Source organism: Adiantum capillus-veneris, chromosome 1 (assembly GCF_014529385.1).
Source record: "Adiantum capillus-veneris isolate H3 chromosome 1, ASM1452938v2, whole genome shotgun sequence".
NCBI classification, from domain to species: Eukaryota; Viridiplantae; Streptophyta; class Polypodiopsida; order Polypodiales; family Pteridaceae; genus Adiantum; species Adiantum capillus-veneris.
Window position 1 is genome coordinate 107320611 of NC_140931.1, and position 14235 is coordinate 107334845.

The window sequence follows — 14235 nt, forward strand, 5'->3', positions numbered from 1 at the left end:
TATTGAATTCCTTCCGGCTCTTGTGTTAGTTTGATTTGCTCGCTTTGAAACCACATAGCTAACATATTGTAGCTAAGGTTGAAGGGTGTCGATTGTTATGTTTTAAAGGGAGAGGGTATTTCTATGTGGAGCTTTGAAAAAAATATGATGGTGTGTTAACTAAGTAAGTATTTTCTTCCATCCTCATCTTGGCAGGCAAATTAATGTGCTAGGCTTAATACAAGTCTAGAAGGTCAAAAGGTGGGCGAAAGGGAAGTCGTTATTACCAAAAGCACATGTGCATTGTGCTGGTTGTTCCCAGGTTAAGAAGTCGCGGCTGGATAAAGGATATAAAGAGTGGCGAACAGCACCAACGACGTCAAATCTTCCCTTCTCTTCGATTCATCTTGTTCCCACTCTCTCTCCCCCCCCACACACAGAGACACACACACACACACACACACACACACACAGCTAACAATAGCAATATTAATAAGGCGCTCATCTGCGTGCGGATATGGCGTCATCGAAGGGGGGCGCTCTAATAAGAACAACAGTCATGATAATGATGATGACGATGGTGCAAATGCCTGCAGCAGCTGGGGCGGCGAGAGTACCTGACTGGAGCATCATGCCAACGTCGCTGGAATACTACGTGCACGTGGGCTTCGGGCTACCTGACCTAGGCACCCTCATTACTTCTATCGACTCCTCCGGCTCCACTGGTACCTTCGGCCAAACGCAACTCTTTGCCTTCAACGTCACCGAGAGTGCCGACCCCTCCTCCCTCCTACTAGGCTCCATGCGCGGCTACACTGTCCAGGCCAGCTCCACCGCCGACTTCCATGGCGTGGAAGTGGAGGTCCTCTCTTACGCTGACGGCTCCCTCAATGGTACCCTCAGCCTCCAAGGCCTTATCAATGCGGGCACTAACGAGATCGCCATTGTCGGTGGCACCGGCGACTTCCGCGGTGCTCGTGGCTATGGCATTATCACCTTCCTCAACTCCACTGCTACCGTGGCCGTCTACCAGCACCAGCTCTTCTTCCTCTAGCTAGAAGCTTAATATTAATGGCTTTGACGTTACTCATATTAGCCCTCTTGGCCTCACCATCCATCGGGGCCTCCCTCCTCTTCTTCCCACAAGATCTAGCTTATTTCAATATCATGATAACATTCATTCCTCTATATATAGCTTCCCTGTGTATATTCTCACGCTAAAAACAATATTTGCAAACCACACAATTGTGGGCAACTTTATATTTATATTTTTGCTGCAAGTCATGCTTCTTGTTGTAATGTCTGGAAATTCTAACCAAATGCAAGGTGGTTCATGCAAAGCTAATATAATTCCTACTCCAAAACAAAATTAATAGATGACACGTTAGCTCTAGGTGTGGTTGGCACACAATTTACAAAGCCTAATCAAAGAAAAACATGCTATCAACAACAATTCCATCATATTGACGTTGCGCGCACAAATGGATCAACTCCTCTCCACCCTATAATGTTTCCTTTTTGTTTGCATTATGATTATCGTGCAGACAATGCATCTAACTACAAAGGTGCAGGGGCATGCAATCTAAAAAAGAATCCTGAGCTTACATGGGTTCAATGTACTGCCCACACTTTGAATTTCTTCTCAAGGACTTTGAAAAAGTATCATTAGTGAGCTCAAGTTTATTAGAAAGCATGCTTTTTACTTATGGGGTGAAAGCATGTTATCCTGTCATGCTTTTTCATGTCCCGGACAATGCTAACTAGCACAATTTTGACATATGCTAACCAGTACAATAACTTGAGCTACATCTCCAAGATCTATGACATATGATATATCAATAGAAAGCACTTGAAACAAAGAATCCAAATGTACAGCCTCCGACAAATTTTGATATTATTTGTAAAAAATTTACCGGACGTCCAACTTTTTGAAGATGTGCTAACTTGAAACTGCTAACTAGCACAAAAAGCGCGACAGGTTAACATGCTTTCACCCTATGCTCACTTTAAAATAGCCTTTGTGAAACAATCACAGATAGAAGATGGCGTATTTGGATTGCGGCAGGTATCCCTGATATGAGCCAATAGCCACCAAGTGCGTTCAGCTTGTGATTCTTGAGTATTCCAAAGAAATATCAATTTTTTTGTCATTGTTATATAGCCTTTGATGCATCTAGTACACTTGGTTGATAAAGATGCATTCATATTTGGACGGGTCTTTTGGTACATGCATGAGGTTGTTTGCAAGCTGAAGGAGAGTACGTCCTTTGCAACACGAGTGAAAAATATGATGGTCTCTTTTGGTGAGAAATGTTGGGATCAAGTATGTACCTATTTACATGGGGCAGGCTAAATGCACAATCAATCTACTAATGATGAGTTCATCAATTTCTTTAATAAAGTGTGTACACAGTTATACAGTTATACAAATGGCAAGGTATCTTATACGCAAAAGATAGCTTACACCAATAGAGAAGGAATGTTCGGGGATCCATGACCCATAGATGCAATCAAGACATTGAGTACAACTGTTTGGTGGAAGGCGTGGAGAAAGTGGAGCTATAGCGCATGTCTATTCAAGTCTTGTCATTGGCCACCTCTATTGAAATCTATAAGTAAAATTGGTCACTGTGAGCCAATAGGGATAGCTACACGAGCTACAAAGCAAAGCTTTGGATGTTTTTGAACCCACGAATCAATTGAATGTGAAACCCACTATAATGATGAAAGACTAAGCTTGGATACTTTGTCTCTCTTCCAACGTGAAGAAATGGACAACAATGATGTATAAGTGTCTTGGTGTTTTTTTTTTTTAAAGTTCTTGATAGCTTGTCTCTGGGTGTTGTCATCAATTTGGCCATAAATCCCACATACTGTAAGAGGGCGACAGGGTGGAGAGGACTCCCCTGGCCTTAAGACAGTGACTGGGGTTGTTTTTCTTGTGATGTGTTGTGGTGTAATTTACTCAAGCTATGTTGAACAAATAGTAATCTCACTTTGATTGGTCATGACAGATTTGTAAGAAGATATTAATGCAACAAGCACCCCCTCCCCTTTCTCTCTCTTTCTTACATATATAATTGTGTTTGCTTGATCATTGCTGATACATTTCGAAGCAGCCCGAGCACTCTCTCTCTCTCTCTCTCTCTCTCTCTCTCTCTCTCTCTCTCTCTCTCTCTCTCTTTACGCGTCCTAGTTCACATCCAAAACTAGGTGGTGCCCCAAATTTGTGTAGGGTTAGGTTGTGTGTTTGTGTGTGTGTTTGTTGTTTTTTCCAACCCCAACCCAATTGAGCAGCACGGGAGCTTAGAAGAGTGCTTAGAGGCCACTCTTATTGTTGCCTGCCCCGGACTGCCTCAAATTGGTGCCCCCACTGAGGACCAACTTGTGTATGTTTTTGTGTAGGATCAATCTTTAGAATAGTCAAGTAGTTTGCATGAAGCACGAGAATTTGTATGATCCTTTCACTCCGATTACAAGGCAAAAGGTACACATCATTGCTAGTACTAAGTTGCAATTTCAATGTGTAATTCATAGAATTTTAGGTTCTCTTAGGTTAGCCGAAATAAACGCTTCAGTAAATCCTTTTATTTTGCCTCTCATTAGGTACGATCTTAGTTTCGATGTATATATATTTGTTCTATTTTAGGCATTAGGTTATGTATAGAGCATGGATAATGGCTTAGAAATTTTCCCTTTTTACTTCACACCACATATTAGGATAAATATTGCACTCAGTAGAAAGATACATTTTGAGGAGCGTATGGTGTTTATGTTTGGGGCTGAAAAAATAGGGAAAATTCTTGCATCTCTACAACCTGTCATCCTACCTCTCATCAACTACCACACTTCTTTTGATGTACATGTGTTCAGTTTATTTTAAAATGAAGTGCAGCCAAGAAAAATAGTGTGTATGTTGGTTTTTTCTTTGTCCAAGTTTGTTACAAAAACAAAAAACGATCATTTGTTCTAACAAGGAGTGTGTGTGCAGTGAAAGTTCAATCCTTAGAGATCTAGCTCTATTACCGATTGAGTTGCAGGAGCAGGTAGTAGAGTGTCTCCCTCATAACAAGAGGGTGGTGAAGCTAAGACGAAAGGTCCTGCGTGTGGATTCCATTTTCCTTTTGCTGTTGGGCACTAAGGAAGACCGCACATTCATCCAAATAGTGTGTGCCCTAAGATTGGTAAATAGAGTGAAATTTGGTGTGTGCATTTCACCATTGAGGGAGACTCTTCAGGAAACTTGCAGTCAGAGTTCATGCTTCATAGACTCACATTTGGTGAATTTTTCCCTCATTTGCGTCTTATTAATAGTCTTCCTTTCACTTTCAACAAAGGAGATAGGGAGCTATTTAGGGCTTGTCTTAATAAAGAGAGCATAGAGAAGATTGCAAATTTGTGTAAATACTCATCCTTCTCTACTTTCTATAACACTTTGTTCATAGAGACATTGTAAATCTCTTGATGCTTATGAATGATTTAACCATAATCCTAAGGAGTTTCTGTTCAGGAGTCTTGTAGCACAAGTGGAGTCTTTAAATCTTGCAAGCTTGATTGGATTTGATGAGGATTTTCTTTATGAAATTGTGAGAAGATTGCCTCATTCCGACTATGTGGAACTCGAAGGAAAGGAGCTCCTAGTCAACTGCTACTTTCTCACAGCCTTCGACGAGCATGAAGATCTAGTTTTTATACAAACCGCTTGTGCATTGGGAATTGTAGAGCAAGTGCAATTCATTACTTGGGACGTGGTTGCTCTTCTAGATCCAGAAAATGAAGTTCTAGAGATTTATGTTTATCGCCTTAGCTTTAAAGAATTTCAACCCTTCTTAGAGCTCATAAATAGTCTACCTTTTTGTTTTCATCAAACAAATCGAGACCTCATTGAAGCTTGGATAGCTGAAGAAGAAAACCTAGAGTGGTACTTTCTTACTTCTTCATTTGCAGGCGAGTGGTTCTAAGTTTCTATTGTATCCCTTGTTGCAACTCATGTTGTAATCCTTCATAATAATGGAAAGCCAACGCCAAATGTCCGGATATCCTCTTTTCTTTGGAGAGCCTGGAGAGGATGCAAAATTATTTTTAGCAAATTTCCAGATGTCTTGCCGTATCAAGAGGATAGTAACTGATCAAGAGCGCGTAGAAATGTTTGAGGGGGTCCTTAGGAAAGATGCTAGCACTTGGTTTGACTCTTTGCCTAAGGAAGTTAAGGGGAATTACACAGAAGTTTTGAATCATTTCAAGAGATACTTCTTTGATCCCCAAAACACTCAAAAACTATGGCAAGACATTGTTTCTCATAAGCAGAAAGATTTAGATGACTACTACTTGTACAAGCAAGAGTTTCTACGTCTTTGGGATCTATGGATACGAAATGTTGCTAACCCTGGTGATGGTGCAAAATTTCTAAAGAAGGAGAGATTCATAGCTGGACTCTTTCCTAATCTTAAGGTAAAGGTGGAGGCGGATGCACTTGCCACCTATGATGCAACTGAAATTAGAGCTTCCAAGAAGTATAGGAAACTCAAGTGCCTAAGGGGAGAGGTTCCAATAGAAGGTCTTAGACCCAAAGGTAAGTCACAAGCATCGACATCTAGGGAGCTTCCTGAGGTAACAACTGAAGTAATTGAGAAGTTGAATGAATCTTTAAGTAGCTTGTCAATTCACCTTGCACAAGCTGTAGGTCCAAGGGGACAAGCAAATAAATCTGAAGAGCGAGATCCACAACCTAGGAGAGTCTTGCAATGTTGGAATTGCGGAGAGTCTGGACATGGGATGTATAATTTTCCTTGGCCCCGTAGGGAGCCAGGGAGACCTAACTTGAATTACCCAGTGATGAATGTAGGTGAAGGAACTGGTCAACAACCAAGGCTTCTACAAAGACCAAATGGACCAAGACCACCTCCACAAGGGGTGGAAGGAGTTCCACCTTTGCCAGATCCAAATGTGCATGTGGTAGAGGTGACAAACTAAAATGCGGTTGACATGGAAGCAAATGGCATTAAGCGTGGCCGAGGAAAAGGTAAACAGAAAGAAGGTGTCACATCACAGAGTGACCATGAACGAGGCAAGAAGGCAAAGGAGACCAAGGAAGCTAAGAGGACTCGACGTCGTATCAATCTCCAAGACTTCCCTCTTGGACATGGTATGGCTCCATACTACCTGTTGGAAGACATGCGAGGTAAGGGTCCTAATATCTCATGGCCTCAGTTTCTTGCATTATGCCCACAAGTTAGGAGGCATTTAACAAAGGCAGTTAGCACTAGGGGAAGATAAAAGAGAGTGTTCTTGTTGGAAAAATTACACATGTTGAAATGAACGAGGATATTACACCTGTGCTAGATTGTTACATCAAAGGAAGATTGGTTAGGAAAGGTCTAGTGGATGGGGGTGCACAAATTTGCATCATGACAGAGGGGATCATGCAAAGACTAGGCATGCACATCCATGAGACACCTGAAATTAAAGTCAAGCTGGCAAAAAATAGCAAGGCTAGGTGCGTAGGCATTTGTAAAAATGTTTTTGTGGAGGCCTTTGGCATTAAGAAGGCAGTGGATTTCTATGTCATGTCTACCAAAGGAAATGGTTACCCATTTATCCTAGGAAGACCATGGCTAATGAAAATGCGAGCTTTGCAGGATTGGGAGAGTGGAAAGCTAATTTGCATGAATGAAAATCATATAAAGGTTGTCTTTGACATGAAGGAGAAACGCCAAGAGGAGCTCCATGAAGAATCATCTCAAAGTGAGACGGAAGAAGATTGGACTGATAACACTTCAGAAGAAGAAAGTAGTGGTAGCATTACTGAAGAGGAGTCTTCCATCGAAGTCATGGGGGTAAGGTTTAAGCCAAACAACCAAGAGAACTCTTCTCGAGGTTTGGAAGAGGTAGGTACTCAAGAGAACCAAAATGTGCAAGATGAAGGAATGTTAGAAGGTATGTTGTCTACAACACTTACAAAGGACGAAAGAGAGGAGTTCAAATGTGTGCTAAGGACATTTCCGAGGATTTTTGCTAAAGACTACACTGATGTATGTGGAGTAGATGCTGTTCAACACAAAATTGAGTTGAAGCCAGAGGCCACACCTAAGGCTCAGAAGCTACAAAGGCTAGGAGTCATCAAGGAGCAGGCTTTACTCAAGGAGGTAAGAAAGCTTCTAGCAGCAGGTTTCATTTATCCAATGGAGAATTTAGAGTGGGTCTCTCCCGTTGTTGTCACTCCTAAGAAAAATGGAAAGTGGAGGGTGTGTGTGGATTACCGTCCACTTAATGAGGCAACAAAAAGAGATCACTTTCCCCTCCCATTTTAGGATGAGATACTAAATGAGGTAGTTGGTCATGAGAAGTACATTGTGTGTGATGGCTACTCGGGTTAGTTTCAAATAGGTATCGCATTGGAAGATCAATTGAAAACAACATTCATCACTCCTTGGGGTTGTTATGCTTTTAGAGTCATGCTATTTGGCCTGACAAATGCTCTTGCAACTTTCCAATGCTTCATGAACATGGTGTTTCAAGCATTCTTTTGAAAGTCCATTAGGGTTTTTATTGATGATTTTTGCATTTATAGCTCAAAATCATTGCATCTACAAAGGGTAGAAGAAGGTTTAAAGAAGCTCTATGACATGGGAGGTCAACTCAACCCCGACAAGTGCCACATATCTGAGGATGAAGTGATCTTGCTTGGTCACAAGGTTTCCTATAAAGTCATTGAGGTGGATCCTTCAAAGGCAAAGGCTCTTATTGAGCTCCCATCACCCAAGAATCTCAAAGAGGTCATCTCATTCATGCAAAAGGTGAAGTATATGTCACGCTTTATTCACTTAGCTTCGGAGTTGCTTCATCCTTTGCAAAAGTTGACACAACAAGTAGAATTTGCATGGTCTGATGATCTTGAAGAGTACTTTTGTAACATTAAAGTCATTTTGGCAGAGCTACCAACACTCATGCCTCCTTGTTGGGAGTACACATTCTTTGTTAGCTCTAGTATTGGGAAGGAAACAATTGGTGCAATTTTATTACAACAAGATCCCCACAGTACCAGGATGCGACCCATCTACTTTGCTAGTAGGGTCATGAATGCTTTGGAGAGAGGCTACACGGAGGCAGAACTCATGATGCTTTCTCTCATGTTTGTGGTGAGAAAGTTTAGATCCTACTTGCTACCAAAACCTTTTGAAATTCTCACTGCAGAATTTTTTTTTCCTTGGGTGTCATCTCAAATGAATCTTACCACTAGGATCTCAAAGTGGATTATGGAATTGCAAGAGTTCCAATACTGTTTCAAGGTAGAAGATAGAGTGCGTGCACAATTGGCAGGGATCCTTACTTATAGGGTACATGAGAAGGAGATTAAGGTGCCTGAGATAAAGACCCTACCATTGCCACCACCGAAAAATATTCCTAATGATTTTACCTTATTCTTTGATGGAGCTTTTCGACGAGCCACGGGAAAAGCAGGGGGAGGGCTAGTGTTGCTCAACCCAAGTGGGGAGGTGGTCATGAAAGAGAAGGTCAATCTACCAGGTTCAACTAGAAACAATGAAGCAGAATATGACACACTACTTCATGGTTTGAAGATGTGCATTGGCCAAGGGATACAACGTCTCATGGTAAAGGGAGATGCACTTCTCATTGTTAAACAGATTTTAGGCATTTGGGCATGCAAGAATGAAAGCTTACGGACAAAAGTTCATGCCATTCGTAGATTGTTTAATCAATTTGAAGAAGTGCAACTATATCATATTCCTAGGAAACAGAATGAAGATGCCGATTTACTTGCACAGCAAGTAGTTACATACACAGCGCGTATCTCTTCCTAGAAGGATTCCTCTATCAAAGATGGAAGGATCAAGTGTGCAGAAGAGTACCAACTATCAAGGAAATTCCAGCCATTCTAAAAGGTTTGCATGAAGAGGCATGACGTGGTCATTTTGCCCAAGAGTTAACTATGAAGAAGATTTTGCTTGCGGGGTATGTTTGGCCAAATTTGCATGTGGATGTTCAACATTGGTGTAAAAGCTGTCACAATTGTCAGAGAAATGGAAATAGAGGGTTGGTGCATGGCCCGAGGCAAATAGTGCTTGCAAATGGACCCTTTGAAAAGTGGGGCATTGATGCTATGGGTCCTCTGCCTAGGACAAAAAATGGTAAACTCTACATTCTAGTGGCTGTAGACTATATGACTAGGTGGGTGGAAGCACAAAGTGTGGCAAAGGTAAATGAGAGGACAGTGAGCAAATTTGTCTACACTCACATTTGTTGTAGATTTGGCACACCTTTGGAGATTTCTTCTGATAATGGTCCAGGGTTTAGAAAGGGCTTGCTCACAGAAGTCTGTGAAGAACTTCACATTCTACATCGTCATAGTACACCCTACTATCCCCAATCAAATGGTTTGGTAGAAAAAGCTAATGGTTTCATTGCATGCATCATTAGAAAGATTGTGAGAAACAAGACAAAGTTGTGGGATGACTTCTTGGATGGTGCCTTGTGGGGGTATAAAACCACATATAGGGAAGCCAGAGAGTTTACACCATTTCACTTGGTCTATGGTCAAGAGGCTTTACAACCAATTGAGCTCAACATTCCGACAATGCGACTTCATGGAAAAGCAGCACAAGATGATCAAGAAGCATGGATGGATCGACTTCTTACCTTAGTTGAGCTTGAGTGGAAAAGAGAAGCAGCATACGAGTGCTACAAGAGGAAAGCTACGCAGGCGAAGGAAAAACTTGACAAGAAACTAAAGGACAAAGGCATCAATGAAGGAGATCTGGTGCTAAGGTATGACAATCGACTCGATAATCGTTTTGATGCCAAGTTTGAAACTAGATGGCAGGGGCCATACATAGTCAAGAACGCTTCAATTCAAGTAACTATCAACTTATGGACTTGAATGGGAAAGAGCACTCCAGGAAGGTAAACGGGTATCGCCCAAAGCCTTATTTGAGTCGCCTTCTACCAAAGATCTGTCAAAAGGCAGCTATCTCATGTAAGTATTGTTCCATAAAACATGAGTGTAACTCAAACCAAAATTCCAAGGGGCCAATCAATGAAGAGCTTGTCAAGGACTATGAATCACTCTGTTTGGAAAAGATGCTTTATGATGGTACATGAATATACCATCATCCTGGGGGAGGGCTAATGATAGCCGTTTTTTGGCTCTCTGTAATTTCCATAGTGAGTTACCTCACCCTATCAAATCACTCAAACAATGTGGTTACCCTCACCTTTTCACTGTATATAGGTGTGTGTGAGTTAGGGAACTTTTTCCATATCTTTTTAATAAACCCTCAATTATATTATGGCCCATTTGCGTGTAAATATTTCATTGTATATAGGGCCTAAATAAAAGTATTTTTCATAATTATTTGGTATTTATTTAAATATTTCTACCTAGGGTGTGTTATTTATGCTATGTACATTGACTCACCATTACCATATTTTTTCTTACCATTTTGCATACTCTTTATTCCATATAAAAATAATCTCATGCAAGCTTCTTTTAGTTTTTGTGTAACTCCATCCCAACAAAAATCCAAAAAAACTAGTTCTATTTATGTGTATATTTTTTCACTATTGTGATTTTTTCCTTTCTACATCTATTCTCTATTACTCTCATAAATTAGACCACCACAAATATTCATCTTTTTATGGTAGACTTATAATGAGAGAGATTTATCTTGACCCCTTTATATTTTTTCCACCTATGTTATTTATATTTGACATGTATATATTCTTTTTAGACCCCTCAATATTTAATTTTCTTAGTTGTATTATTCACTTATATCATGATCTCAACAATATCTTCAATTATAGACCTACCAAATAAGGTCAAGGGTATGTGGCATGCACCCATGCACTATGGAGGGCTCACTCTTGGAGGCATTCAAAAGAATCATCCAAAGAAGGACCCCACAAGGACTTTGTGGAGTGGAAAAAGACAGTCGGTTTTGCTAAATTTTTAAAGGTCACCTGCTCTCTAAATTTGAAAAGGTGATACAAACAAAAGTTGTAGCTCATGGACTAAACTTTTACTTCAAATTTTTTCATATTTTTTTGAGCTACGAGCTGTGAGCTATGATTTTATTGGTGGACCCCAGTTTGCCCATGCAATGCAGCCACACTCCCTCTTCCACTTTATCATTTTTCTCTTTCACACACACTTCTCCACTCATCATCCCCACCTCTCTCACCACTCTTCTCTGCACCCTGCTCACCTTCTTCTCAACCTTGAAGAATAAGAGAAACCATGGTGAACTCATGTCTCCTACACACACTTCCATTCCAAAATTGACCACCTAGTCTCATTTTTCCTTATCCATATTACCCATATCTATCAAAAAAACCACAAAATTCAGCCTCTTCTCTTGAAACACAGCATCATGGTGATTGATTACTCATGTTCACTTACCTTGGCTCCCAAGGAAGGTCAAGAGTGGAGAAAAAACGTACCGTCAAAGCTAGTGGACCGTCAACAAGCGTCAAAATTGATCCTGCTCAAGACACTTGGAGCATCAACATTGTAAGAAATCCATATTTTCTTACCTATTAAGAGTTTTTTATTCCTTATTTGTATCCTACTTGGATACTCCCATTGTAAATATCCAATTCCATTTGTAAATCAATAAAAATACTAACTTTACTAATTTACTAACACTAACCTACTATGAAAAGTCCTATCACCTCTACTTCTCTCCTCTCTCTTCTTCATCTATCCGCACCAACTTCTTGATAATTCCAATGCAAAAGAAATTAGATAAGTGCTGAAAATCTAACCCAACCATGGTCAGAGGAGTAACCCTAGCCCTCAAAATTGCTATAAAAGGAGGGTGTACCTAGCACAAAAGGGGAGAGCCATAAGCAAGAGCACTATGCTATAGCTTGAGAAGCCAAGCTCAACCTCTCTAGAAGGAGCTCTTGAGTGGAAGCTCATTGTCTTATGCATGTGCATGTGTTGTAATATGGGTGATTAGCAAGGGAACTCTATGCCATTGTAAGAGAGAGAGTGATCATTCAATTGAGAGTAGGAGATCTATCATTTCTCCTACTAGTGTAAGCCCAACATTTGTTGAATCAAGGAGGGTGCATTTGGACTAAGCTTGGATACTTTTTCTGTCTTCCAACGTGAAGAAATGGACAACAATGATGTGTAAGTGTCTCGGCATTTTTTTTTTAAAAAAGTTCTTGATAGCTTGTCTTTGGGTGTTGTCATCAATTTAGCCATAAATCCCACATACTGTAAGAGGGCGACAGGGTGGAGAGGACTCCCCTGGCCTTAAGACAGTGATTGGGGTGGCTTTTCTTGTGATGTGTTGTGGTGAAATTTACGCAAGCTATGTTGAACAAATACTAATCTCACTTTGATTTGTCATGACAGATTTGTAAGAAGGCATTAGTGCAACAAGCACCCCCTTCCCCCCTCTCTCCCTTTCTTACATATATATATTTATGTTTGCTTGATCATTAACGATACACTTCAAAGCAGCCCAAGCATCATCTCTCTCTCATCTCTCTCTCTCTCTCTACGCGTCCTAGATAGTTCGCATCCAAAACTAGGTGGTGCCCCAAATTTGTGTAGGGTTAGGTTGCGGGTTTGTGTGTGTGTTAGTTGTTTTTTCCAACCCCAATCCAATTGAGCAGCATGGGAGCCTAGAAGAGTGCTTAGAGGCCACTCTTCTTGTTGCCTGCCCCGGACCGCCTCACTATTCTAGTGCAATTTGACAACTACAAATGACTTTATATGTTTAAACCAAGAAACTGTGAATTTTTTGGGCTCCCTAACTCTTTTAAATCTCGTTGCTTGAACTCTATCTTGATATATTTATCGTGCAAAAACTCTTGAAAATCTTGAGTTCTCCATAATAACATTGAAACCAAGGTTTTAGGCACCCCAGTTGTGTATGTACCACGTACTTTGATACATTTAGTTGATCTACATGGAAAGTTTGATATTATTTGAGATTTTGAATGCTTATGTGTCAAGAATGAAAATATGAAAGTTTTCTCTTATGCAGTTTTGAATATTTTAAATGATCCAATAATTGCTGCATACAAAAGGCCTTCTACTTGCCACCTTGAGTGCTCAATGGAAAGGGCAAGCAATGTATCACTTTCTAAAACTCACAAATACATTAGAAACATATTTTTCGTTGTATACAACGATATATTTGAAATGGCTATAGCAAACACATGGAACTTTCCATTATTTTATATACTCCAAAGTCAATTTTTTTGCACATGAAACTTTCAATTATCTATAGAAAAATTATGGAGAGTCACCTAGAATTTTGTACAAGGTCGCTTCATTTTTTCTTGAGCTTATAAAGGTGATCTCTTGAAAGCGTCAATCGCTATCTTACGAGGGTCAACTTAATGAGTATAGTTCTTGATCATAATAGACTCTAAAATCCAATGTTATATGTTTTTAAGACCGTCTAGATAACATATTTAAGCATATGAAGAGGGTTTTCTTAAATAAACCATCTAATGCAAATAGCATTTAATTTAAATTTGTTAAAAAAGGACACTTAATGTGTCCTGTTTTGGTACCAAACTAGTGCTAATGGCCTCTTCCCTAGTGAGAAGGTGGTTGTGTGGGTCGGGGCGAGACGAGGGGGGGGGGGGGGATGCACTTGGAACCTCTAAGTTTCCCTCCTTTTCGAACCGGTTCTGGAAAAACTCCAAAAAAAATTTAAAAATATTTTTTTTCAAAAATTAAAGATTATTGTCAAAAAAAAAAAATCTTAACCTCGAAAAGTCAAAATGTGCACCCCAAATCCCTAAAATTTTAAAATTTTAAAAAACTTTTGAAACATCATTTTCTACTCTCCAAAGCCCCCCCAAAACTATTCCATACCTAAAAGTGATTTTCCCTCTCTAGATTCCTTTTCCAAGCCCTCCTTGGTTGCAACCATCGCACTCACCCTCTACTCCAACACTATCTCTCTACTATCGTATTCATCGTAGCAGTAAGGAAGCTAGTCTCTCCTCACCTCTCTCATCCCATTTCCACACCAAGCAAGGGTCATTCACCTTCTTCTATCTCCATTGCGGCACCAACCATGCTCCACCCCCTCTCTGCCACTACCACCTCGCATTGGCACATCAAGCAAACTCTTTCCCTTTCTCCCACCTACATTGTTGAAACAAACAAGGTCCTCCTCCTCCTCCTAATTTCCTTTACTCGTACTCATGGAAAGATCCACTCCGCGAAGGTAGCCAAAGGATGAGGTCACATCATTTGCATGCCAC

General features: G+C 40.4%; 1 protein-coding gene across 1 annotated transcript; it reads left to right on the plus strand.

The window, feature by feature from the left end:
* Positions 1–550: 550 nt before the first annotated feature.
* LOC147465326 (uncharacterized) lies at positions 551–1033 on the plus strand. Its single transcript, XM_086511540.1, has one exon. It carries the CDS (start codon positions 551–553, stop codon positions 1031–1033), a length of 483 nt encoding a protein of 160 aa, XP_086367666.1.
* The last annotated feature ends 13202 nt before the right edge of the window (positions 1034–14235 follow it).

Bases quoted from the DNA above. Each gene is read 5' to 3' on its own strand.
- LOC147465326 (XM_086511540.1), top strand. From the start codon at position 551: ATGACGATGGTGCAAATGCCTGCAGCAGCTGGGGCGGCGAGAGTACCT.